This window comes from Dendroctonus ponderosae, unplaced genomic scaffold, assembly GCF_020466585.1.
Source record: "Dendroctonus ponderosae isolate FM_Combo_2020 unplaced genomic scaffold, Dpon_F_20191213v2 Dpon_F_20191213_3, whole genome shotgun sequence".
In the NCBI taxonomy this organism is placed as follows: Eukaryota; Metazoa; Arthropoda; class Insecta; order Coleoptera; family Curculionidae; genus Dendroctonus; species Dendroctonus ponderosae.
The window spans coordinates 116,709-140,292 of record NW_026018508.1 but is presented as its reverse complement, the minus strand read 5'-3'; the positions used below and the strand labels follow the sequence as shown (position 1 = coordinate 140,292).

At 38.9% G+C, this 23,584-nt stretch overlaps 1 protein-coding gene across 3 annotated transcripts in view; it reads left to right on the top strand.

Annotated features, from left to right (window-relative positions):
- Positions 1–8,615, top strand: part of LOC109542504 (tachykinin-like peptides receptor 86C) — a 183,591-nt gene extending 174,976 nt beyond the window's left edge. For 2 of the 3 annotated variants that reach the window (XM_048665277.1, XM_048665279.1), the window contains exon 9: positions 8,407–8,615. In XM_048665277.1, the coding sequence (XP_048521234.1) occupies positions 8,407–8,581 (175 nt within the window). In that variant the 3' untranslated portion in view covers positions 8,582–8,615. Of the gene's footprint in view, positions 1–1,564; positions 2,149–8,406 lie in introns of those variants that run through there. The other variant, XM_048665276.1, reaches the window with a different exon arrangement.
- The last annotated feature ends 14,969 nt before the right edge of the window (positions 8,616–23,584 follow it).

Below are 23,584 nucleotides of genomic sequence, written 5' to 3'. Positions count from 1 at the left end.
GAGATCGGCCAAGGACAAACGGGATCCTTTATCAGCACCAGGAGTCTACAGAGTTCCGTGCAGCTGTGGAAGAGCATACATCGGCACCACGAAACCAGTTGTCGACCAAACGGCTTCAAAGCCCGGAAAACATTCCTAAATGTAATTTAACCGGCCGTAAAAGCCTTCATAGTCTGATAATTAATGGTGCCACTAATCTTAACCATAACAAAAAAGAAACAAATTTCTCCATAAATAACACTGATAACATCTCTTTTGACCACAACGCAAGCATGGCTAGCTTCTGCAATAAATACTTTGTAAATATTGGCATTGAAATGGCAAAAAAGATAGTAATACATATGAAGCCAGGTCGAATGTTGCTTCCATGTATATGTACCCAACCACAGAGCCGGAAATTGCCAGATAGATAGACCCCTTGAATAATGACTCTTAATTAACTTGATTGACTTGACTTAATGACTTAATTAAATCATCAAACGCAAATATTTTAGTTCCCCTATCTTATATTGTAAATGTAACTTTCAAAACTGGAATAGTTCCAGATTTATTCAAACAGTCCTTAATAGTTCCAGTACGCAAGTCAGGCTCAAAAAAGCTCATAGAAAATTATAGACCAATCAGTTCAATTAATAACTTTGCAAAACTGTGAGAACAGCGTTTAAAGGACAGATTAGTAAACTTTTTTAAAACATTTAAAATCTTGTAGGACAAACCATTTGGGTTTGTTGAGAATTACAGTACAATTGATCCCATGTGCAGCCTGACAGCTGAAGTTATTAATAACCTAAATAAAACTGAAAATGCTTGGCTATTTTCCTCGCCCTCTCAAATGCCTTTGACACTGTTCCTCATTATCAATTGATTAATTCTTTGAGACAATATGGTGTAAGAAGTCCGGGAATCGAGATTTTTTAGAGTTGTTTAAGTAACAGAAAACAATATGTTAAAGTCAATAACGAAATAAGTTCTTCACTAAACATTAAGATGGGTATTCCACAGGGAACAATTTTGGGGCCCATGTTGTTTATAAAATTAATTAAGTCTTTATTGGGGTTAAATATGAATGCTAAACTTATATCCTATGCTGCAGACACAGCATTGATCTTTTCGGAAGTTTCGTGGGATGAGGTCAAAAGGAAGGCAATAGATGGGATGGATGTGGTAAAACAATGGCTAGATTTACATAAATTATCCTTAAATGTCACAAAAACCCATTTTATTTCTTTCACTATAACAATAGGCCACATTTTAGCCTGGTTAGCCAAATAAACTCAGATTTTGAAATTAAGGCTGTGTCAAAGGTAAAATATCTAGCAATCATAGTGGAGCAAAATTTGAAGTGGACAGAACATGTAGACTATTTGACAGGCAACGTTCGAGGACTCATTCATAAGTTCTGTGTCCTTCAAGATTTTTTGGACAGAAAACTACTCATACAAGTATACAAATCGTTAGTAGAATCATTACTTAGATATCGCCTTATAATATGGGTTGGAGCTTATGAATCTAATTTAAGGCCATTAAAAGTTATTCAAAATTATATTATAAGAATAATTTACAGAAAGGACAAACTAAATACTACTAGAGCATTGTATAATAAAGAAATTAACGCGGACCATTCTCGTCTTCGAAGCCGTCCAGTATATTGGCTACACTTAGAAGTGCGAGCTAGTAATTAATACTAACCTTCCTCGATTTGTGACTGTATATGCTGAGTAGGATTTTCGTTTAACCTAGATTGTTTTGAACTAACGACATAGCTTATAGTTGTTTATTGGGAAGTTGTTGATTAACAACCACACCTTAGTGTGGTTGTAAATATGGACAGTGGGGCTGGACACGGGAGAGGAGTCAATCCCCTGTCCCGCTTGAACCCCCGGAAACTGGAAGTAGCCTTAATGTTAACAATGGCTCCAATATGGAGCGCACAAATTTAAAACCTAACGTAGAATATGACTCGAAAGATAAGTACACTGTTTATTATTGTGACCAAATGAAATTAATTTCGTTAGAAAACATCGGTAAATATTCACATTTAAAACTAGCTAAGGAAATATTTGACCTTCACCTCGTCGAAGTGAAAAATATTAAAAATAAAGGACTGAATTGCTGGAGAATTTTTAAACCACAGCGCGACCAACCATTTTGTCAAAAATAAAAAACTTAAACAGAAACAAATTTAACCTATTCAATTACATAAAGGTGAAAAACCAACATAATATAGAGGATACCAAAAAAATAGAAATCATTAATGATCTTGCAATTTGCAACATTTTGCCAGATTTTGAATAAAAAAAATAAAGCAACCCGTTACATTTTTTACCATGGATGAATTTGAAAATAGCTTAGGGAATAAATCACTATCGGCCCCTGGGCTAGATGATGTCCCATACCTGCGAATAAAAAAACTGCCCTTAAAGGCTAAAGTATCCCCATTAGATATCTATAACAGATGTCTAACTACTGCTACCATACCTAAGGAATGGAAAAATTACAATCTCATCCCAATTTTATAGTCAGGAAAATCACCCGAAACCACCAATAATTTTAGATCTATTATTCTTTCATCTTACTTTTGTAAAACCTTAGAGATATTAATCAAGAACCAGATCAAATGGCAACTAGAAAACAAACAATTTTTTTTATAAAATGCAGACTAGTTTCAGAAAAGGAATGGGAATTGATATCATTACTTACATCACACATTTACTACGCCTTCGAAAACCAAGAAACATTAATTGCGATATGTTTAGACATCACATCGGCATTCAACCATGTAAATATATATAAACCATACACAAAAATGATAACATTGGACGTACCCATAGAATTAGTCAACTTAGTCCTAGAAATTCTCAAAAACCAAGAATTATATATAAAAAGAAATGATGGATAGCTAGCTGGCCCAAAAATTACCGCAATTGGGCTACAACAAGGCTCACCACTCAGTACAATACTCTTCGACATATATACAGAGGACCTCTTCAAAACTGATAGAAAAGTAAAAATCTTGGGATATGCCACTGATTTTGTTATATCTATTAAAGGAAGCAATATAAAATAATTGGTTAAATATATAAAGGAATACCTCCATATACTGAATAGCAAATTAGAGGATTTTAACCTAAAATTAGCACCAGAAAAATGCGAGGCATTCTGTTTCACCCGAGGAAATAGGAAAAATAATTTAGACCCAATTAAAATACTAGATCCCGAAATGCCGTACAGAGAATGTGTTCAATATCTTGGAATAACGTTACAAAGAAATTTAAAATTGAACTTACACGTAGAAAAAATTACACAAAAAGCAATGGCAGGATGTAATCTCTTAAATCCCTTCTCCACAGTCTGGTGGGGGTTCGACCCAAAGATAATGTTGACAGCGTATAGGGCACTAGTCAGGTCACACGTGGATTTCGGATCAATTTTTTTAACCTAACAAAGAAATTGAACATAAAGATAGATAGAGATCAATTTGCAGCCTTAAGAATCTGCCTAGGAGCCAAGAAATCCACACCCACGAACGCTCTTTTGACAGAAAGCTCTGAAATAGCTTTATCCTAAAGGAGAAAGATTTTAGCGACAAAGTTTTTATCACAACATATAGGAATAAAACAGCATCCACTTATTCAAATTATAACAATTTCAAGAAGATATTATTTACAAAACTCGTCTAATCAAAGAATACCGATAATAGTACGGGCCTTTGAACCGTTCCTGCAATATACCAAAAAAATATCCTATCATAAAAACTTTCCATGTTATGACCGTTTCCATCAGCATGAAAAATCAAATAAAGAACATAAAAACGCTCAATTTGGAATTAAAAAAGGATGAAATGGACATTGCACAAACATTTTTAGCAACTACTTCAAGATACAAAAACTCACATAAGTTTATTTATGCAGACGCCTCAAAGAAAAATGTTGAGAGTTGTATAAGAAATAAAATAAAAGATAATATCCTTCAGGCATTTAAGAACGACTGGGCACAGATAACTATAAAAAAAGGCTCCTCTTACAGATCCCTACAGGAAACGTTCCCTAACGTCAATTGGTTTGCCAAACTACCATATAAAAATAGACGACATATCACAACAATAATACGTATGCGTACGGACACTGCTCCACAAATCAACATTTGCGCAAAATCAAAGTTATAGGTAATCTGAGTTGCGAATGCGGTCAAATACACAGTTTGAACCACATCTTTTTTGAATGCCCTATTAACAATAACAAAATATATGTTTTTGATCGCTGTAGGTAAGATTGGTCTGCATAATATGAGTCCGAACATAGCAGTAATCAACGTATAAATGAAAATGTAATTTTTAAACTAGGTACTCAATTAAATTGTAAGTGTTAAAAAGGCAACAACTCGAAATTCAAATCGAAAATAATGATATTTTATTAACAAACGACTTTAATAATGCAGCAAAGATATGCGGTCACTTGATCTATTAACTGAAGCCCCAGCTGCTTATAAATTTAGTAATTCTAATTCTTATATTGTTTCTACTACAATTCACGATTCCAGGAAGGGAGTTGGCACTGTGGATGCAGTAGCGAGATTAGTAGAGGAAATTAAAGAGGGTAGAAAAGCGTTGTTGCTAGATATCAGCAACGCCTTCAACATGGCGTGGGCCCCGGTTGTGGTTCAGGGGTTTGAAAGGGCCGGGGTTGGCAGTGGTTTGGTGAGAATATGGTGGAGCGTTTTGCGGGGAAGAGTGGTCCCGAGTGGAAGGGGGCGATGTAAGATTGGGAAAGGCTGTCCTCAGGGATCGAGTCTAGGCCCCACTCTATGGCTCAAGGGCATCGAGGGATGGTTCCGGTCGGTCGATAGGATAGAGAGAATGTGTGTGAAGAAGGGTGGAAGAGAAGTGACAGGTGATAATGCTGGCGACCCAGGCTTATGCGGATGATCAGATGGCGCTGCTTAGGGCCGAGTGAGCAAAGAAGATTGAAAGGATGTTGGATTGAAAGAATTGCTGGTCTAGGAGAAACTGAAAACGTGGGCTGGCGATGCGGCCATAGGCAACATCTGGCCTCCTGTGCTTAACACTGGGGAACTTAGGGTAGTCCCATCCACAATGGTGACGTTTCTTGGCGTGGTGCTTGACGCCAAGTTGCTCTTCCTGGAACATGCCAAGTGTGTGAGACAGAGAGTGGGTATAGTGTATGGGAAGATTCGAGGGATTATGAGGAGCGGAATGACGGCGAATAATATTGTGAGGATGCTTTATGAGAGGGTGGTAAAGAGTGCAATCTTGTATACGTCTGAAATATGGGGGGGCAAAGCGTCCGACTCCCGAGGTAAGGGCGTACCGGACGATCTCTTCGGAGGCCCTGCAGGTGGTGTATGGTCCCCCCCCCCGGTGTGGCTGGAGTATTTGGGCAGGCATAGATTTCATAGTGAGTACGGATGCAGAGTAAAGGTGAAAATGACGAGGGAGTCGGAACGGATCCCTCCCCATAAGCCGGTGCAAAATGATGCAGGAGGAAGGACGATTCAGGGGAAAATACCTTTTGGAATGTGTGGTGTGATGCGGCAGTTGCGCGTGAGAAAGGGGCTATTGGTGTGTGGTGTGTAGGTAAGAGCGAGTGTGCAAAGGTTAGTGATGAATGGGTTGAATGGGGTGGTAAGAGTGTTAATAACATAAAAATCGCAGCAATTGGCAAGATGATGATTTGAGGCTCTTTGTATAAGTGGTGATTGTGCGGTAGTGTGGTAGGACTCTAGGGATGCCTTACTTGCAATGAATGATTATTTTATTACGGTCTGCGGAAGCTGTTGGGGTACAGAGGGCGTTGCATGCGATGGGGTATGTTGGTATGGGGGTCACAGTGCAGTGGGAAGCTCGCATGGGCTCCGTTGGTGCAGTCGTCGCGGATGAGGTAGCCAGCTGGATGGGGATCACGGCACAAATGACCAAAGGTCAGGTCAGAAGTCGGATGAGGTCCTCGGTGATAGACGAGCGGCGGAGGCTCTGGTCCAGTATTGAGACCGGCGTCTCTGGGTGTGGTTGAGTGCCTGGGGCAGAGTCCTGAAGCTTTCGGCGAAGAGGCGGTTCGGTCGTAGCCCTGTCTAGGATGTGGCCGCTCTTGGACAGCACCGCGATGCGTTCTAATGTTAGAGCGCAAGGGTAGTATGAGCTTATTTTTGGTCAGGTTGGATGAGCGTCAAGAGATCTGTGCGTATGTCGGACCCTTGACGGACACTAGCGGTGCTCTTTCTGATTGGAACTTACTGATGAGTATTGCACTTTTAGGATCTAGGTTTTATAGGTTAAGATATAGGTTAAGGTGTCATATAGGTTAAGATATGGATTAAGGTTATATAAGTTAGGAGCTGCCAGAATGTCACCGATCCCCGATTGCGGGTGCTGGTGGTTTGCCTGGGTGTGGTGCATACATGGCCTTATGGCTTCGGCTGGGTGGGCTGCCGAGAGGCGTAAGTCCTTTCTGTGAGATCGTGCAGAACTGTTTGAATCAGTTGCGGTGCGCACTATCGATTGTTTAACTATTAGTAATTAATTTAACTGTGTGTAAATAGCTAGGATTTTATTTATACTTTAAGACTGTTGGATATCGTACATTGTAACAATTGAGTTATAAATAAAGTTGGACTGAGAAAAAATTTAGGATTCCAAACACTTATCCAAGAATTTGTTAAGACCTTTCCATACAAGCTATCTGGACTTTCTGTTAGTAAACTTATTAGATAGCTCATATTTTACAAACTCCTGAGTTTCAAAAGCTACTTCACAAAATAATTTTTTTAGACACTCATTAGTCGTAAAATTCGTGTTGACAAAATGGATGTTCGAAAAAGTGCAGTTATAAAACAAGTGAACGATGTGTTCCCTCGAGAATTGAGAGCAAAAGAGGCTTGTTCTACTGCCGTTGCACGATGGGATCAGCCGATTGCGTTCGAGAATACGAATATTCGTTCCAAAATGACACTTTTTATTCACATAGTTTTCATATAAATTTTCTGTAAAAATGGAATTTGAAGTTAGAGAGACACTGCACCGCACATTGTTTGCACACTTATGACTCATAACCCTGAATGTTGGCAACCGTTCCGCCGTTTCATTTGCGATAACCTTCACTATTTTACCCGAAACTTCGTTAAATGTTTAGATATTTTGAAAGTACTAAAACCCTCAAAAAGCTCAAAGGGAAAAGTAATTTCAGTATTGCCACAGACTGCATCGTGTCACCTGGAAAGTAAGAAAAACATTACTTAATATTACAGAAACTTAGTCCAAAGCTCAATTATTAGAAATTAACATACGAAATAAAAATAAATAATAAATGCCATTAACTTCAGCGTCTTATGGAAAAACTTAGCTCGTTTCAACCTAAATGATTTTTTTTTTATTTGATTTCAACCTAGATGAGAAGTCATATTTACCAGACTTCTGCGAGCTGCTTCGCATCCTCCATTTCACTTGAACAAACAATTAAGATTCACTCCGAATTGAGAATTTTATTTTTTCAGATAGGAGATAACGGATAAGCCAGCTCACTTGCCTTATTGGCACCAAATCGTCGTATGTGCCGCCTGTGGACAAAAGAGTGAGGACATATTTTGTTCACTGCCCATACCAAACTAAATATTTAGCCAGGTTTGCTAAAGGAAAATAAGCGATATTTAGCCCCTTACTTACTAGCCGAAGGCAACGCACTAGATAATTAATGTGATGTTATAATTGTTGGCTATATCGTTCTTTTGGATAAGCCATTTGCAGTTCGATTTGCGTTTTTCATTGTTGACTGCTTTCTAGAAAGTACTTGGTTGCAAGCAAATATTTTCAGACACAAGTTTCTGTTTCAAACGAGTGTACGGCCGACGTAAACAAAACAGGTCTTTGTCGGTTATAATCATGGAGTAGAATAGGTTTTTTTCATGCTAAATTATATGCTGTCAGATCCCTGTTCAATTTTTATGAATCCTTGAGTCTGTTCAGCTGGATATGTTGTGTAGAGCCATAGTTAGATCCACATTATTTTCTCCTCTTATCTTCTCGGAAATCTCTAATTTTCATTAAACTGACCCATAAAGTCCCTTATTTATGAAACAGTTGGATGTGTCGTGCAAAAGTGATCTACAGAAAAGATCCACATTCAATTTGCATTCCATGGGTGCAAACTAACCCAAACTGATTCCACTGTTCTCAATAATGGTATTAAGAACAATGGAATCAGTCAGTCTATTTTTGCGCGAGATCCCGGACTAGCTTAACATTCAATGGCAGAAGGGCGCTTAACTGGATTGGCACTTTTCCAGGTTTACAAAACCATACCGCTTGAAGTAGAGGAAGTCATATCTCATTTTCTGAGAAGACAATAGAAGAAAATTGAATTTGTTATCTACAATGTCTAAATGTGTCTTTTTCAGATTTCGTCAATATTTTCGAAGCGTAATCTGCGGATGGCAATCGTTTTTTACGTCTAGAGCAGCAAGTGATACATTACCTGCAACACACAGAAACTCACAAAACTCATTTTCAAAGTCAGGTGAGACGACACTTTTTTATTGCCTCGAAGAGGCTCACTATGGGCACAGAGTCTAAAATAAGCCAAACTCCAATCATTGGAGCTTATCGATTGCTACAATAATGACAATTGCTACAACAATTAATGACAGGTTATATGAGTGAGGCGGATTTATGTTTACGGCCCGATTCGGTGGGTATTTTACTTCAAGATTATAGCCTTTTAAATAGACAGAAATTCCTCACGTTTTCTACTAAAAATTGATGCAAACTCTCGTATTATTCAATGAAGAACGAATTATTTGTCAAAAGGTGACCAATAGAAAGTACCTTACCACACACCTAAGCTTGAGGAAAATTTCAATTAGTAAGCTAGTGCAAATATTTATTTGAAAAAAAAATATCGATCCGACGTTAAGAAAAAATAAAATTTAAACCCGAAACACTGAAAATGGTGAAATGGGGATGCAGATTAGTAGCTGAAACCGGTGCGAAACGTTCAATGGCAGAGTTGTGGCTAATACAAAATCTATTGTATATAACGTTTTTTGACATATTGACCTCAAATTAACTTTGAAATGCTTTTACAGCTTTAAAATAAAATTGGTTTGCACAACATTGTAAACCAGGCTTACAGCATTCAAAGCTCGGCTTAAATTAAGCCGTCAACTTTGGTGGCTTATGGTGTTAAGCCGTAAATTCTAACCTTCGTTTTCCTTGCTCATACATGTGGCGATAGTAAACAATACTGAAAATTACGATTACAAACAAATAACGAAAACAATGGATTCGAAACTTGTTTTTACCTATTTGAAGACGATCTAGATATCTTTGAGAAAATCGAATTTGGACTTCCAATGACGATATACAACCGAAATAATCCATTGGAGGACTTGGAGGAACTAACTTTTTAAGAAGTATTTGAGTTCTACAAAACCACCACAAATTTAAATGAATTGGATTATTTAATTGATATTGGTCAATTGCAAAATGAAACCAAACCACCAAGAATAATCTTCAAAATCACCGCAAAACTACACTACAACAATTCAATAATTATTTCGAAAATTTGCTTTAAAATTTTGGTCTTTCAGTACAAAATAAAATTTCAATACCTATTCAATTCAATTATTTAATAAAAATTGTTGTATATAAAATATGAACGTTGGGTTGGACAACACTCTATCTTGTCTTAAACGTGTTCTAAACTGAGGTGGATCCCTCGATCTATCTTCTCAATCGAAAAAATTCGAATGTAAAGATAAATAGAATGAATACATGTAGTGTATCATGGCAGCAAACGGTCATAATTCCACATATGGCAAACATATTTGCTTGACACCGGCTAAACAAAGCCAACAACAGATTGGTACGGTGCAAGCCGTTTACTTTAAAGCCGAGCTTAATCTTTAAGGTTGATTTATGTAAGCTTGGCTTTAATATAAAACGGTGCAAACGGCCATAAGAGTTTTTGTACATTTTTCAAAAAATGACCTTCATTTTTCACGAACAATTGTCACTTTGGCAAAGATTACTTTTATTATATTTCGAAAGTTTATAAGTGGTAATTTTATTTGTTGTGATGTCTATTTTAAAATCGTCCAAATTTGAACAGCATCACATATCGAAATGTTTCTCGGGCTTTGAAGCCGTGGTCCATGGGAATTTCTTCCTGACGTTTCGTCCACAACTGCAGTAAACATTATCAAAGGCGATGAGGCAGTGGCCGAAGTGATCTCCCGTGCTTTCCGACTAAGACTGGTTCAACCACTCAATGTGAACAACTTTAATTTTTAACTAAGGATTACATTCCTTCTTATTGCTGCTTATCTACGGCTCCTAAAAGCTAACATCATTTGTACTTAATATAAACCTAGCTTAACTTATTACAGCCTCGCTTGCTTTTTCTACACTAACATATGTCAACTTAGAGTTAGCCATGGTTCTCGATGTGGTGCAGGAACTGGTCATCGCGTGTGGTCCACGTCTGCTTCTTAGACTGTGCCCGCAGGAAGAGGTCTGCGGTCACAGTTGAACGTCTTGATGCAAGAAACCCTGACGGTGGGATTCTTGCTTTTCCGGGCTCTATCCAGGAACTTTGATGTTAAGCCATGGATGTGGTCCAGTAGGTCTATTTGCAGGTCTCTTCTCAGGGTGGTGTTCCTGACAAAGTATGGGGCCTTTGCTACTATCCTCAGTATTCTGTTCTGGTATACTGCCAGTTTGCGCTTCTGCGAGTCGCTGGCCGTGGACCATGCAGGGCATCCGTAGGTCAGCACCGGTCGTATAAGTTGTTTGTAAACTCTAACCGTTGTGCGCAGGAAGAGCTTACTTCTCAGCATAGGATAGTAAGCCTGGAGCAGGATTCTTGCCTTGGTGATTGTTGCTGTCATCTGGTCGTGCCAGACTAGTCGCTTGTCATAGATAGGTTATTTGAGACCTCCAGGGTAGCCGCTGTCCTGCAAGCACTAGCTGGTCTGGTAGTGGAGTCCTCTTGTTGGTGATGACGATGGCTTGGGTCTTCGCCGGATTGAACTCCATTTTCCATTTCCTGCTCCATTTGTGGATTCTGTCGAGATGCCATGTCTAGGAAAACGGATCCTAGACTGTTTCGGCGGTTTAACTTCTGCTGGATACTTGTCGTCAGCCGGGCGGTGAGTGTGTTAGTGCCGTGCCCCGGCCTGAATCCATGTTGCTCATTCTGTAGCACCTTCTTGTTCTCTATTGCATCCTGGAGGTTTTTCAGGATGCACCTCTCCATAAGTTTGCCCATCATGGGAAAAAGACTGATGGGCCCGTAGGACTTGAACAGCTTCCTGTTCGCTCGTTCTTTCGGAACCAATACCACTATTGCCTTCTTCCAGGTGTTTGCGAAGTACTTAAGGTCCAAGATTGCGTTTGCCACTGTGGTGAGGTCCTCAACTGTTGTTTCTGGTAGCTTTTTGAGGACCTCATTTGAAATGCCATCATGTCCAGGGGCCTTTTTTCTGTTGGTCTTTTTGATGATGCCCTGGATAGTTTCGCTGGTGACTCTGCTGGCTTTTGTTGGCTGCCAGTTATGGAAGTGGGCGGATACTGTATCTTCCACTTCCCCTTCTATGGAAGGATAGTCAACCAGGTTCAGTGTGCACTGGAGCTCTAAATGGTTGGCAAAGAGCTCCACTTTCTCCTTAGGGTCCATAGTGATGATTCCATTTTCGAGGATTGGCGGTATCAGTCTCCTTGGTCCTGCATTGACATTCCTGGCCATTTTCCAAAGCTCGTTATATGTCTCATCAGCCTCAATTTCATCCATGCGAGTATCCCAGAGCTGCGATCGGACTTCCTTAAAATCGTCCTGGATCGCAGCCTGGAGGCGTTGACTTGCCTTTTTTGGTATGGGTCTTGTGTTCGCATGACTCTGCGTCGCATCCGGTTTTTTTCCTGATTTTGGCTTTTCACCAGGGAGGGATTTGGTCCAGTTGGTATGCCGGTACGACGGTTTGTCTTGTTGAAGCTGCCAGGGCTTGTTGGATGTCCCTGGTGAGCTTTTCCACTGACTGGTCCAGGCTTTCTCCTGTAGTGGGCGGCTGGATCCTGCTGGAGCTTTCTAATATTTGCTGGAAAGTCTGCCAGTTGGTGGTCCTTTTGGTCGCAGTGACTCCATCTATTTGGTTCGGACCGATTTGCATTATTATGAGCAAATGGTCCGACGACAATTCCTGAAGCACTTCGGGTGTGGACAGTTTTCCTGCGTTTTTGTACAGGAATATGTCAAGTATGACATCTCTGCCGTTTTGAGCAATGTCGGTTGGCTCTTGGGGTGCGGCTATCTCAAACATGGTGGTTCTTGCTTCGTTTGAGAGCATAATTCTTCTGCTGTTGTTAGAGTTGCATCCCCAATTGGCGTTTTTAGCATTGAAATCCCCGCCATGTATTGTTGGTCTGTCATCTGGGAAAAGCCTTTGAACATCCTCGGGACACAACGTAGCGCTTGGACTGACGTATACGGACCCGACTTTGAACTCCAACTTTTCGATTTGTTCGATTGCGGCATGGACCTTTTCACTGCGACTAGGGTGCCTCCGCCCCTAGTTGGCCTGTCTGCTATGGGTGTCCTGTAGTTGCGGAGTGTGAACCTATCTCCAGGTTTTAGAAACGTTTCCTGGATTAGGCACACATTAACGTTATGTCGTTGCAAGAAGTCACTCCGCTGGTGTTCCATGAGACGACACACAGTGACTTGGGCCGGAGCAGTCTAGACATGATCGCTCACCAATGCGATCATCTGGGATTGCATCGTGGCCATGAACGTTTGCATCTGTGCTTGCATGGCCTGGACGGTTTGGGCCTGTTCATGGCCGGTTTTGCCCCCTTGTTGACGTTGGGGGGCTTATTGGGGCGGCAGGTTCTTCCTTGTTGCCGAACTGTAGCTCATGTTGGTTCTTGGTAGCTGTGACTGTGGCTGTGGCTTTGCTGTTGGCTGGGCTTGCTGGCTCGGTTTTTGCCTCTGCACTGGCTTTGCAGGGCATCCTGTGTCAGCTGTGTATTTCCGTGCTGAGATTCCACTCTCACACGCAGGTTTCCGAGAGCCTGAACTTCGAATATGATCTTCTCGGTTTTCGGCAGTAGGACCAGTACTACCGGAATGGGCGGTCTATTTTTGCGCCATCGGACGATTGTGGTGGGGTGAAATCCAATAACAGTGAGCTCCTCCCGGATTTTTTCCTCGGTCCAGGATTTGACTACACCCCGGATGACTACTCTCAGCTGCTGTTTCTCCTCCAGCTGATTAGCGTGATACTGGTACTTATTGTTGTCCAGTATCTTAATCATCCTCCTGTAGTCATTTTCGGTTGGGGCGTGAGTCTCACTCCTCTTTCGTGTTTATGCCACAGCCATAGTTTATTTCTGCGTCCATGAGCTTTCTGGTGATCTCGTCGTATTTATTCTTTTCTCGGAGGACAATTGGAGGGATTTTTGTCCTCCTTGCTGAAGTCTGCTGGGCGGCAGGGGTTACCTGCTTTTTCCGCACCTCGTCATCAAGCGGCTGGGCGGCAAGGGTGGCCTGCTTCTTCGTGACATCGCTTGTTGGCTGCTGAATGCTGGTTCGGGACTGCTGGGCTGCCTGGGCTGCTTTGCGTGGATCTCTGGGTTGTGGCTTCCTCCCTGTGGACAAAACACACTTCTTAGCTGATTTGTCCTTCTCACTGGAGGACATGGGACCGATTCTCTTCCTCTTCCGACGGCGATTTGGGCTTTTGAAGCCCTCTCCGTCAGAAGAGTCCGTTGACGGTCCACTATTCCCATTGGAACCGCCTCGCTGTCACTGGAGGAGGCTGTGCCTTCCTCCATTTCCTCGTCGCTGGTGGCATCAGGTCTGCTGGCTGCCATCAGGGTCTCTGCGATCTGAGCGCGATCGTGCCAGAAGGCCACTTGTTCATTGGCCTTTTTAAGGGCCTCCAAAGTAGCCTCCAGTTTGGCCTCCATCGCCTCAAATTTTCTCACAAACTTGTCCGTTGTGAGCGGCGCCATGGTTTCTTCCTGAACCTGTGAACAGTCAAAACAAATGTTATGTCTCCTTGTTTGTCAGCTGTTAATGTTAACGCTGAGAAGCACAATGATAGCAACTTGGCCAGAAGTAGACACAGTATAGTAGAACCACTCAAGAAAACTTCTAGCACCAACACTGAACTTTGCGAGCACGATGTTGACTGTTTGCAGGCCCAAGTCTCTCTGAAATTCGGTTCAACTACTGGATCCCCTGTCGTATTTATGCGACTCGGCCGTGTGAGCTCATGCGCGAGGAGTTGGCGGTGCTTCAATGGTTTTGGCGCACACGCCGTTTCCAATCTGGATTAAGGGCCGTTTCTTCTTCCTTCCTATTAAAATTGTTGTCATCTTTAAAGATCTCAATGGCCTCCCTGGTTACTCTCGGGTAATACCGTTGAGATTGGTGCAAAATGTCCACTTCATCAAAAGGTATTTGGTGGCCGTCTGGAAGTGCATGCTCCGCTACTGCTGATTTTCCTGTATGCCTTAATCTGCAACTTCTTTTATGCTCAGTGATCCTTGTGTTTACACTACGTTTTGTGGTGCCGATATATGCTCTGCCACAACTACATGGAACCCTGTAGGCTCCTGGTGCTGATAAAGGATCCCGTTTGTCCTTGGCCGATCTCAATGTCTATTGGATTGTTCGAGTTGGTTTAAAAACTGTTTTGACTATGTGTTTCCCCAGTATCCGGCCGATAATGTCCGTGACTCCATGTATCTTTGGGAGGCAAGCCCAACCCTTACGCTCATCATGCGTATCTGTTTTCTCCGGACGACCTCCACTGTTTCTTGGTCGAATTGCTCTATTAAACTCGTTTTTACTGTATCCATTCCAACCAAAGCCCCTTTCTTGGTGTTTCAATACTCTTTCTAACTCAGATGGTTAGCCAATTCTTATGGCTCATTCAGTGAAGGTTTTCCTCTCTTTTGACTGGGATGATGGTTTGATCCACTGTGCAGGTACCGGTCGGTATGCGTCGGTTTTCTGTACACCGTGTGGGCCAGCTTTCCGTTGGTTTTTCTGGTTACCAATACGTCTAAAAATGGCTGTCGCCCATGCTTCTCCACTTCCATAGTGTACTGTATTTGTGGGTTGAATGAGTTGAGGTGCATCAGGAAGTCTTTAAGTGCAACCAAACCATGGCCCCAAACAGCGAAAGTGTCATCAACATATCGAATCCAACATTTAGGTGTCCAGAGCGTCAATCTCAAATTTCTCCATAAAATAGTAAGAAATTCCCATGGACCACGGCTTCAAAGCACGAAAAACATTTCTATATGTGATTTGACAGGCCGTGAAAGCCTTCATAGTCTGATATGAACAGGATATACGTCATTTAAACTAGTTTGTAGGTACTATTTTATTAGAAAATGTTTTCGAGTTTCTAACCCTTTCTTTTAATGCGGTAGTAGGTCTCAGCGTCGTTGTCTTAAGTGGAACAGCCTATATAATTTTGATATTTTAGAACGTTTGATAATATTTTAGCGCAACTTTCGTGATTGACCTATGTTGAAATTTTGAGTAGCTCTCGAAATGTGCGACATTAGTCATGAAATTTAACGTAATTATCAGTTTGCAAAATTTTCAAAAACCTAAATTATTTGTCATTTAAAAGAGAGAAATTAAACACATCCACTGAAATATCGACTTTACAACTTTATTGACTAATTTGAAATTGTGCCTTTTAAAAACAATTAATTTCGAAATTATTACAAACAAAACATTCATCACTTGTCATCATGGCCGGCGAAGAAAATGTCGGGAAATGTGAGGTCGCAAAGAAGTGTAAATATTGTAAAAGTAATGTAGTTACGACTATTGTGAAATGTGTAACGTGTCTGGCCGTCCTTCACCCTTCTTGTTCTCTAGGGCTGGCTGGATTGTTGGTGACTGGGAACAATAATCAGGTGGAATCTTTGAATATCAAACTAGCTATAAACTAGTTAGTTTTATATTCAAAAGGTGGAATGTGGAAATTGATGATCAAGTAATATTGTTTGCTTGGAATCTTAGGAGACCAATGTCTCCTATAAATTTTAGATATTTTCCAAATAATAGATTTGTTACATATAATTTTGTTGGTTTGTTTGTTGTTTAGTTACTAACGCAGAAAATAAATTTGTCGAAAAAGATTTCTGCGGTAACTACGATTTAAATTCTTAATTAGGGTTGCGATAAAAATGCATAGTACCTTAATTTGAATTAAAAGCGAAATAAATTCAAACTGCCTTTTGTAGAAATCAATTTGAGGTTTCAATTGGTGAAATAAAATGAGCACTTACATTAGCAGTCTCAGAAGAAGGATTTTCATGGTTGCTTCCTATACTACTGTCTACAGGAACCGAAGTGAGGATTCCCAGACGACTATGCTAGTTCCAAGAGGTGATTGTCGAAGTTTGACCTCACCCTGGATGGAACTTGGATGGACGCTTGGTGAACAAACTTGTGGTTGTGACTGGATTTGCGATTTTTGTCGGTTTCGTTCGAGTTTGAAATCTTTACCGACTGCGTCAGTTAAGTTTCGTACCACCGAAAGAAAAATACTTTAGAAAATAAAATCATTATTTTAAAGCGACGAGTTGCAATATCTCGATCTTCCAACGTATGTTACTATAACTAATCTTATTTCATCTCTGACTCAACGTTTATATGTTAAAAATGCACTTCTTGCTGAAATGCAGGTGTCCACTCTGCTTACAATGTTTATTATTTTACAGTTTAGCTGTTCTGGTATAAACATATAACTCGCGTCTATGTCTTTCTATGAACGTTTAATACTCGCCTGGGTTGCAATGAGGTCATTATTTTGCGTATCATAGTTTTCTTGAAAGACGTTTACCTATGTAGTTTTCGAGTGTTCCTCTGCTGTCAACATCTACACTTCCGTAGAGGTATTTATTAAATTTTTCATTGAAATTGGGCAATCTTCTTTTTGTTATTTTGCTTGAGTAATATGATGCAAAGGATTTTATTGTTTTGATTTGACCAAACAACTAACTTTTTTTTTTCTCGAGTAGAATACTATAATTATAATTTTGTAGAGGAAATATTTTTTCTGTAAGTTTTAAACTTTCTGCAATGTAAGTCAAATTTACGTGAAAATAAATTTGATGACATTTTGTTACAACATAGCTCGTTCCTTCATTCACGGGTAGTATTGGATTATCAATTTTTTCAATTTTGTACTTTTACAACTAGAAGGGGTAATAGCATCAAGATTACCATTCTCTGAAATTACAAATGTTTTCTTCTAGTATCCTTTGGATGCCATTCATTTTTGAAAGGCCTGAATTTGGTATTTAGGATTTAAATTTTTGGACACCTTGTGTGGTGGGTTTATCAGTTGTTTGGAATTTTCATGCATTTCCGGGTCATCTTCGCGGTTTTTGTTTAATTTTGATAGCGCATTCGCTTTCTCCACATTCATTTTTGATTAAACATTTTCATTTAATTCCTTGAATATTTCTGCTAAGTCGTTAATATATCAATATCAATTAATTCATGGACATTTTCTAAGAGGTAATTGCCACGGAGACTAAGGCTTCCTTGACGGTTGAATGAAATCTTTCAATTGGACAGTTTGAATTTACTTTGTAAGGTCTTGTAAAATGTTATTCAATTTTATATATTTTACACACATCTTGGATTAAGGTAGTTTTGAAGTAGAAGCATTGTCACTTGTAATTTTATGTGGTGTTTCATAATTTTTCCACATATTTCAATTGAGTTTTCGTTGAGACGGTACGCGGTTGTTGGCAAATTTTGAAAAATTTTTTATTATCGTGAGGAATTTTTGTCTTGACAAGGAATAAATACTTATATGTCCAACTGGTTCATAGCCAGTTGTGGTTGGTTTATATAGGGTGGGCCAATTAAAAGGTCGCACCCCTATTTGTGACTATCCCGATAGATTTAGAAAAAAACTCTCAAACACATCAACTTTTATTTTTAAGGGGGCACTTGCTGACTATGGTTGCATTACACAGGGTGTTTCATAAACAAGATTCTATGTCACCCATTTGAAAATTAAAAGGAATCTGAACATGAAACCTACTAGTTTTATGTCATCTCTCTATCCTGACAGAAGCCTCTAGTAAATTTGGTATAGCTAGTTATATACCCATCTTCCGTAGCCAAAGTACTCGCCAACAGGCGACATCTTCCGGAGTTTCTTGCTCGCCAATACAAAGAATATTGAAAGTTAAAAATTACATTCTTACATAATAGAACTTGTAGATGAACTTTACGAACAAATGAGTCAACGGTTGCTCAACAATAGACATTGGCTGTTTAGTATTTGCTTCTCAAAAAAATGCATTCATTGCTGAAACGGTTGCTCAAATAAATGCATTTATGCTAGAAAATACTTTCTATTTACATGGCGTTGTTAATAGACCTAATTGTCGTAACTCAAACCTTCGTTTATTTAAAGAAGTTGATTTCCAACATCTTCAGAGAACAGTTTTGGGCAGGTATATTAGGAAATAATATTGTAGGACCTCTTTTTATTCCTGGAAACTTGTCGGGCGAGTTATATTGAAGATACTGGAAAATACAATAGATCCAATATTCACGGAAATAATAGAAAACGACCGTAACCATAATGTAAACCATTTCCACTTGCAACAAGATAGCGCACCACCCCATTATGTGACTCCTGTAATGCAATTTTTGGATCACAACTTTCCTGGTGGGTGGACTGTGGACTGGTGGGCGAGGTCCAATTAAGTGGCCGCCGATTTCCCCGGACTTACATTTCTTAGAGTTTTTTCTCTGGGGTTATTTGAAAAACAAAATTGATGACTAGAAACCAGAGTCGATTGAAGAGCTTCAGATTACACATCAGTGCAGAAAAATATCAATAGATAACTAATTAAATGTCCGCAAAAGATTTTAGCAAAATCTGTATTACTGTGTGGAGGAAAACGCACACCATTCCGAAGTCCATAATGTTTGCCTAATAAGTATTGTTTTTGCTTAATACTTCATTTATTTAATTTAAGGGAAATTTTTTAATGTAGCAAATTTGCTATGAATCATCATGTAGAGTTAGTTATTCCCAGCAATTATTAGTTCAAAGAGTTTCGAGTTTTAAATTAAGTTCGAGTAAAAAGGGTATTTCACTGAAATTGTCTAGCGAGTTATGTGCACTTCTTTTGCACACCTCTAGTATATCTTAGCTTAGTCAGTTTCACCGTCAGTACTTATATATTTGCTGATTGTGCTTTTATTGTTTACCTTCGCAGTTGTATGACTTAGCTTTACTATTCTGATCGAGACCTTTGTCGTGGTCAGATCTTTGTATCAGTTGCTCTGAATAAAATTGTCTTTTTTAAAAACGGTTTATTACGGTGTTGATTCATAATTAGCGTCTCAACCTATCGATAATTTAGTTATTACATAAGGGTGTAAAATTTAAAATAAAATCAAAACCATTGAAGAGAGATATTTGACATGCTAATATTTCCGTCTGGATGTAACTGCTTAAATAAACGGGCGGTAACTCTGGCAGAACTTCAGCTTTCCAAATAAATTTTAATTATTTGCAAACTTCGGCCAATGGAAGATTTTAATAAAATGAAAACTGTACAAGTTACGTTAAGAAAACGTGTAAGCTCACACTGACACTTCACGGCGACTCGTTGTTTTGACTAAACTGCCAGAGGCATCCATAGAAACGGCAGTCTGCGATACCACAACATTTATACAAAAACAAGCGCAAATAAAATTTAAACGGTTGAAGATGCGTATAGGATATGCTGTACCAAATTTACTACAAACTTCTGGCAGGATCTAAAAATGACATAAAACTTGTAGGTTTCCATTTGAATATCAAAAGTGTGACGTATTATCTTGTTTATGAAACACCCTGTATAATGCAATTATAGCCAACCAGATAAGCTGTCCAGTCCCCTTAAAATTCAAAGTTGACCTGTTCGAGCGATTTTTTCTAAATCTACCAGGAGAGTTATAAATGTGGATGCGATCTTTTTGTTGTCCCACCCTGTATATTAATTTGTAAGGTTCTATTTCATATTTTGATTTTTACAAGTTTCACTGTTAAGCATTAACGAAATTTATTACGTCTCATTCTAACTTAAGCCAATATAATGTATTACGTTATTCCTTTCTTAGATTTGTTTTTGTTCATTAGAATCGGCGACTAGTAAGGTGTTAGAAATCACAAGTTTGTTGGAATAATTTTTTAAGGTTTCTTAGAATATTCTGACTCAGGCAGCTTTCGGGTGCTAGGTAGCGGGTGCGGGTCTTTTAGAAGCTTTTGGACTTCTCCTGACGTTGGAACTTCGTGTGTGTTCATAACATTATAGTTATTTTGATAGCATCAATCAATTGGTCTATCATTGCGTAAGATGTTTCTTTCGTACTCCATTTAAAAATTGCCTGGATTTTAAGTGTTTACGCTTCAGTTGACATACGGTGCGCCTAAAATTGAATCTTATTTAGATGTACGTATTGTTCCGGTTTTACTGGGACTTAATGAATGTGCCTTTTCAGAAGTTGTATCCATATGTGAATTGCTTTTGGAATCACCTGGAGTTATTTAAATTGGTTGTTAAAGAGGTGGTCTAATTTGGATGTATGAAATTGTTTTTCTTTTCCTCTTTTTCCTTTTGAATTGGTTTAAAAGAATTTTGCTGAGATTTAAAGAAGTGTTTGATTGTTTTTATTTGATGGTGATTTTGGTGCTTCTGTAGGGTTAATTTATCTGGGTGGTATTGAAAAAGCATCGGCCTTTAAGTTTTGCTTTCCTTTTTTGCAATGAATGGTGAAATCAAATTCCAATTGCCATCTTCCCAATTTCGGATTTGGTTCTGTTCTTGAAAAAAAAGCCATTGTTATGCTCGGTACCGATTGTGAATTTTCGACCTAAAAGATAGGGTCTAAAATATTTCGTTCCAGACATTTACTAATAATTCCTGTTCTACTGTTGAATAGTTGTATTCCGCTGAGCTTAATGTACGGCTTGCGTATGCAATTGGTAGGAAGAGGAAGAAGAAAGGGGGGGTCCCACCTCCAACTAACACTTACAGCCTGGAGAGGACTGAAAGCCCCCCCCCCCATTAGGAGTGGAAAGAGCTTGGAGATTGGATCGAGAGTCAGCAGCAATGATTGTGATGCAAGAAGAAAAATAAAAGACAAATACTCTGATAATTGAACTTAATTGGATTTGTCCTTTTCAATCTTGTGTGACGAACTTCCAGGAATTAGTGCATTATGGGATATAAGGTCGACTTCATAGCGGATTTCCCCAGGAAGTTCCAAATACCCTCCTTTTTGTTCTAAATAAATGTACAATTTTCTTGCTGTGCTTGAAATAAAATTCAGCAATTGGTAAATCTGATCCAATGGGTCCTTCAGATAAAAAGCTTTGCCATGAGCGACTTTGACATTTTTCTCTAGGCAATTAGATAGAGGTTTTGTAATTTTTGCAAATTTTTTGATACATTTTTTGTAATAACCTTCCAACCCACAAAATATTTTAATAAATGCTGTTTCAGGAATACTTTCTGTGACCATGTCTTTTATATGAACCAGTAGTAAGGTTCAGAGTGCTAAAATACTGACATCTGACTAATTTATCTAATATATCAGAGATATTAGGTAGTGAATATCGATCGTCGATAGTTTTCTCATTTTTGTAATTTTCTATAATCAATTACAAGCCTCCACTTTGTTTTGTGAGAAGCGTTTGCCTTCTTTGGTACAATTAAAACAAGAGAGTTCTATGGTGAATATGGAATGTTTTATAATTCCGTCTTGTAACATTTGATCATTTGTTTATGAAATTCCTCTTGATGCATGATACTAAAACTAACAAAATAAGCTCACTTGCCGAACGAATTTTGAAGAGAAACGCATGACGTCACGGCGAGACAGAAATGGACGGCGGCTATTAGCAAAGCATACTTTTTAATCTATTTCCCTAACGATTTAATCTATTATGACGGTATAGATAGATAAACTATGTATGCTATTTATGATTTGTCAATGGGCGGATGATGATTTATTCAAGTATTTTGTTTATTCATTTCATGGAAACTGTAAGAATGGTTGGTTTTAGAGTGTTAGTGGATAGGTACTTTTAATAAAGTAAAATTGCATGTCCTTTTGCATGCAATTGCAAGTTCCTTTGTTTAATGAAATACAATTAAGGTTAGTTATTTAACTATTTTGACCATTTTTCGCTTTCGTATTTTAAATGTTTCTTCTAGTTCGTGTAGTTCCTGATTCGCGGATTTTAAAAGCTTGCGAATTACCGGCAATTATCCGGACTCGAAGGACCATGTGTTGCACCAATGTAGGTTTGCTATTATTTTTACTTGAGCGCAATGCCCAAGCCGACGATAATAAATGAACGTAGTAAAACTTTCAATGTTTGTAATTAATTTAACTTTATTCCTGTTTGAAATTAAGTGGTGACTTGTATTATTATGGATTACCAAAAAATAGTGTGTGTTGAGGACGAGAACGAGAAGCGATCTTATGACAGACAACCTCAAGACCATTGACGTAATCTCGTCTTTCGTCTTTCGATGTTACATAACATTAAACAGTCCTACAGCTATGTGGCAACGCTGATACACCAAACTTCGCAAACTTGCTTATTCTTGTCAAAGGAAAAAAACGGCACTCTGAAGGGTTGTTGCTTTTTCGGTTGCTATTACTTGAACATCCCATGCACCATTGCAAAACACGGTTATTTAACTGTTTTTTTATTATAGAAATTAAGTTTGTTATTGCAAGTAAGCACGTGCGAACGTATCTAGTATCTACAAGTGCATATAGGTACTCATGCATAGATTTACCGTGCTTCTCAGCCTCAGCCCTTCGGCCGTTTATACCGATGAGAGACAGAAGACAATCGACTCGTGGGCTTATCTTGTTAGTTTTAGTATCATGCTCTTGAATCTCTCTACAATGAATATTCTACATCAAGAGTATTGTACAAATATATCGGTGTGTGGTTTTCACTATTTTGCCTCATTTTTCATACTCTTTCTAAGCAGCTAAAAAAATATATATCATTCCATTTAAAAAAATTAAGAAAATCGAAAAAGTTTGACGACTTTTTATAACGAGCCCTCTGGCGGCCAAAGTGGCAATTATATGGGCCAATATTTTATAGTAGGTGTTAATGTAAATCAAGAGCTATTCAATTGCAATTTAAGTGTTGAATTTGGTTAAGCCAATACGGAGCTATTAACAACTTTTTGAACCGTTATTTGATTTTCCCCCACAACTTTATTTGACTAGTTAGAACGATAATACTCCCACAAGAAATAACTCAGAGTTTGTGAGGAATAGAATATAGGTACTTCCAATCTACACTAGCCTATCCGAAACCGCTCAAAATACGTATTTAAACTTTTGTGCGCGCTTGCAACCCTTTTAACCCAATAATTGCGGTCGGTTGTCGTTTGCGCCGAACTGTTGATTTCACTGGATTGGACTGTATCAATGTTCTTAGAACACTTGCAAGTTTCTTCACAGGATTTGGAATCAAACGTTGCAAGGGCAATAAA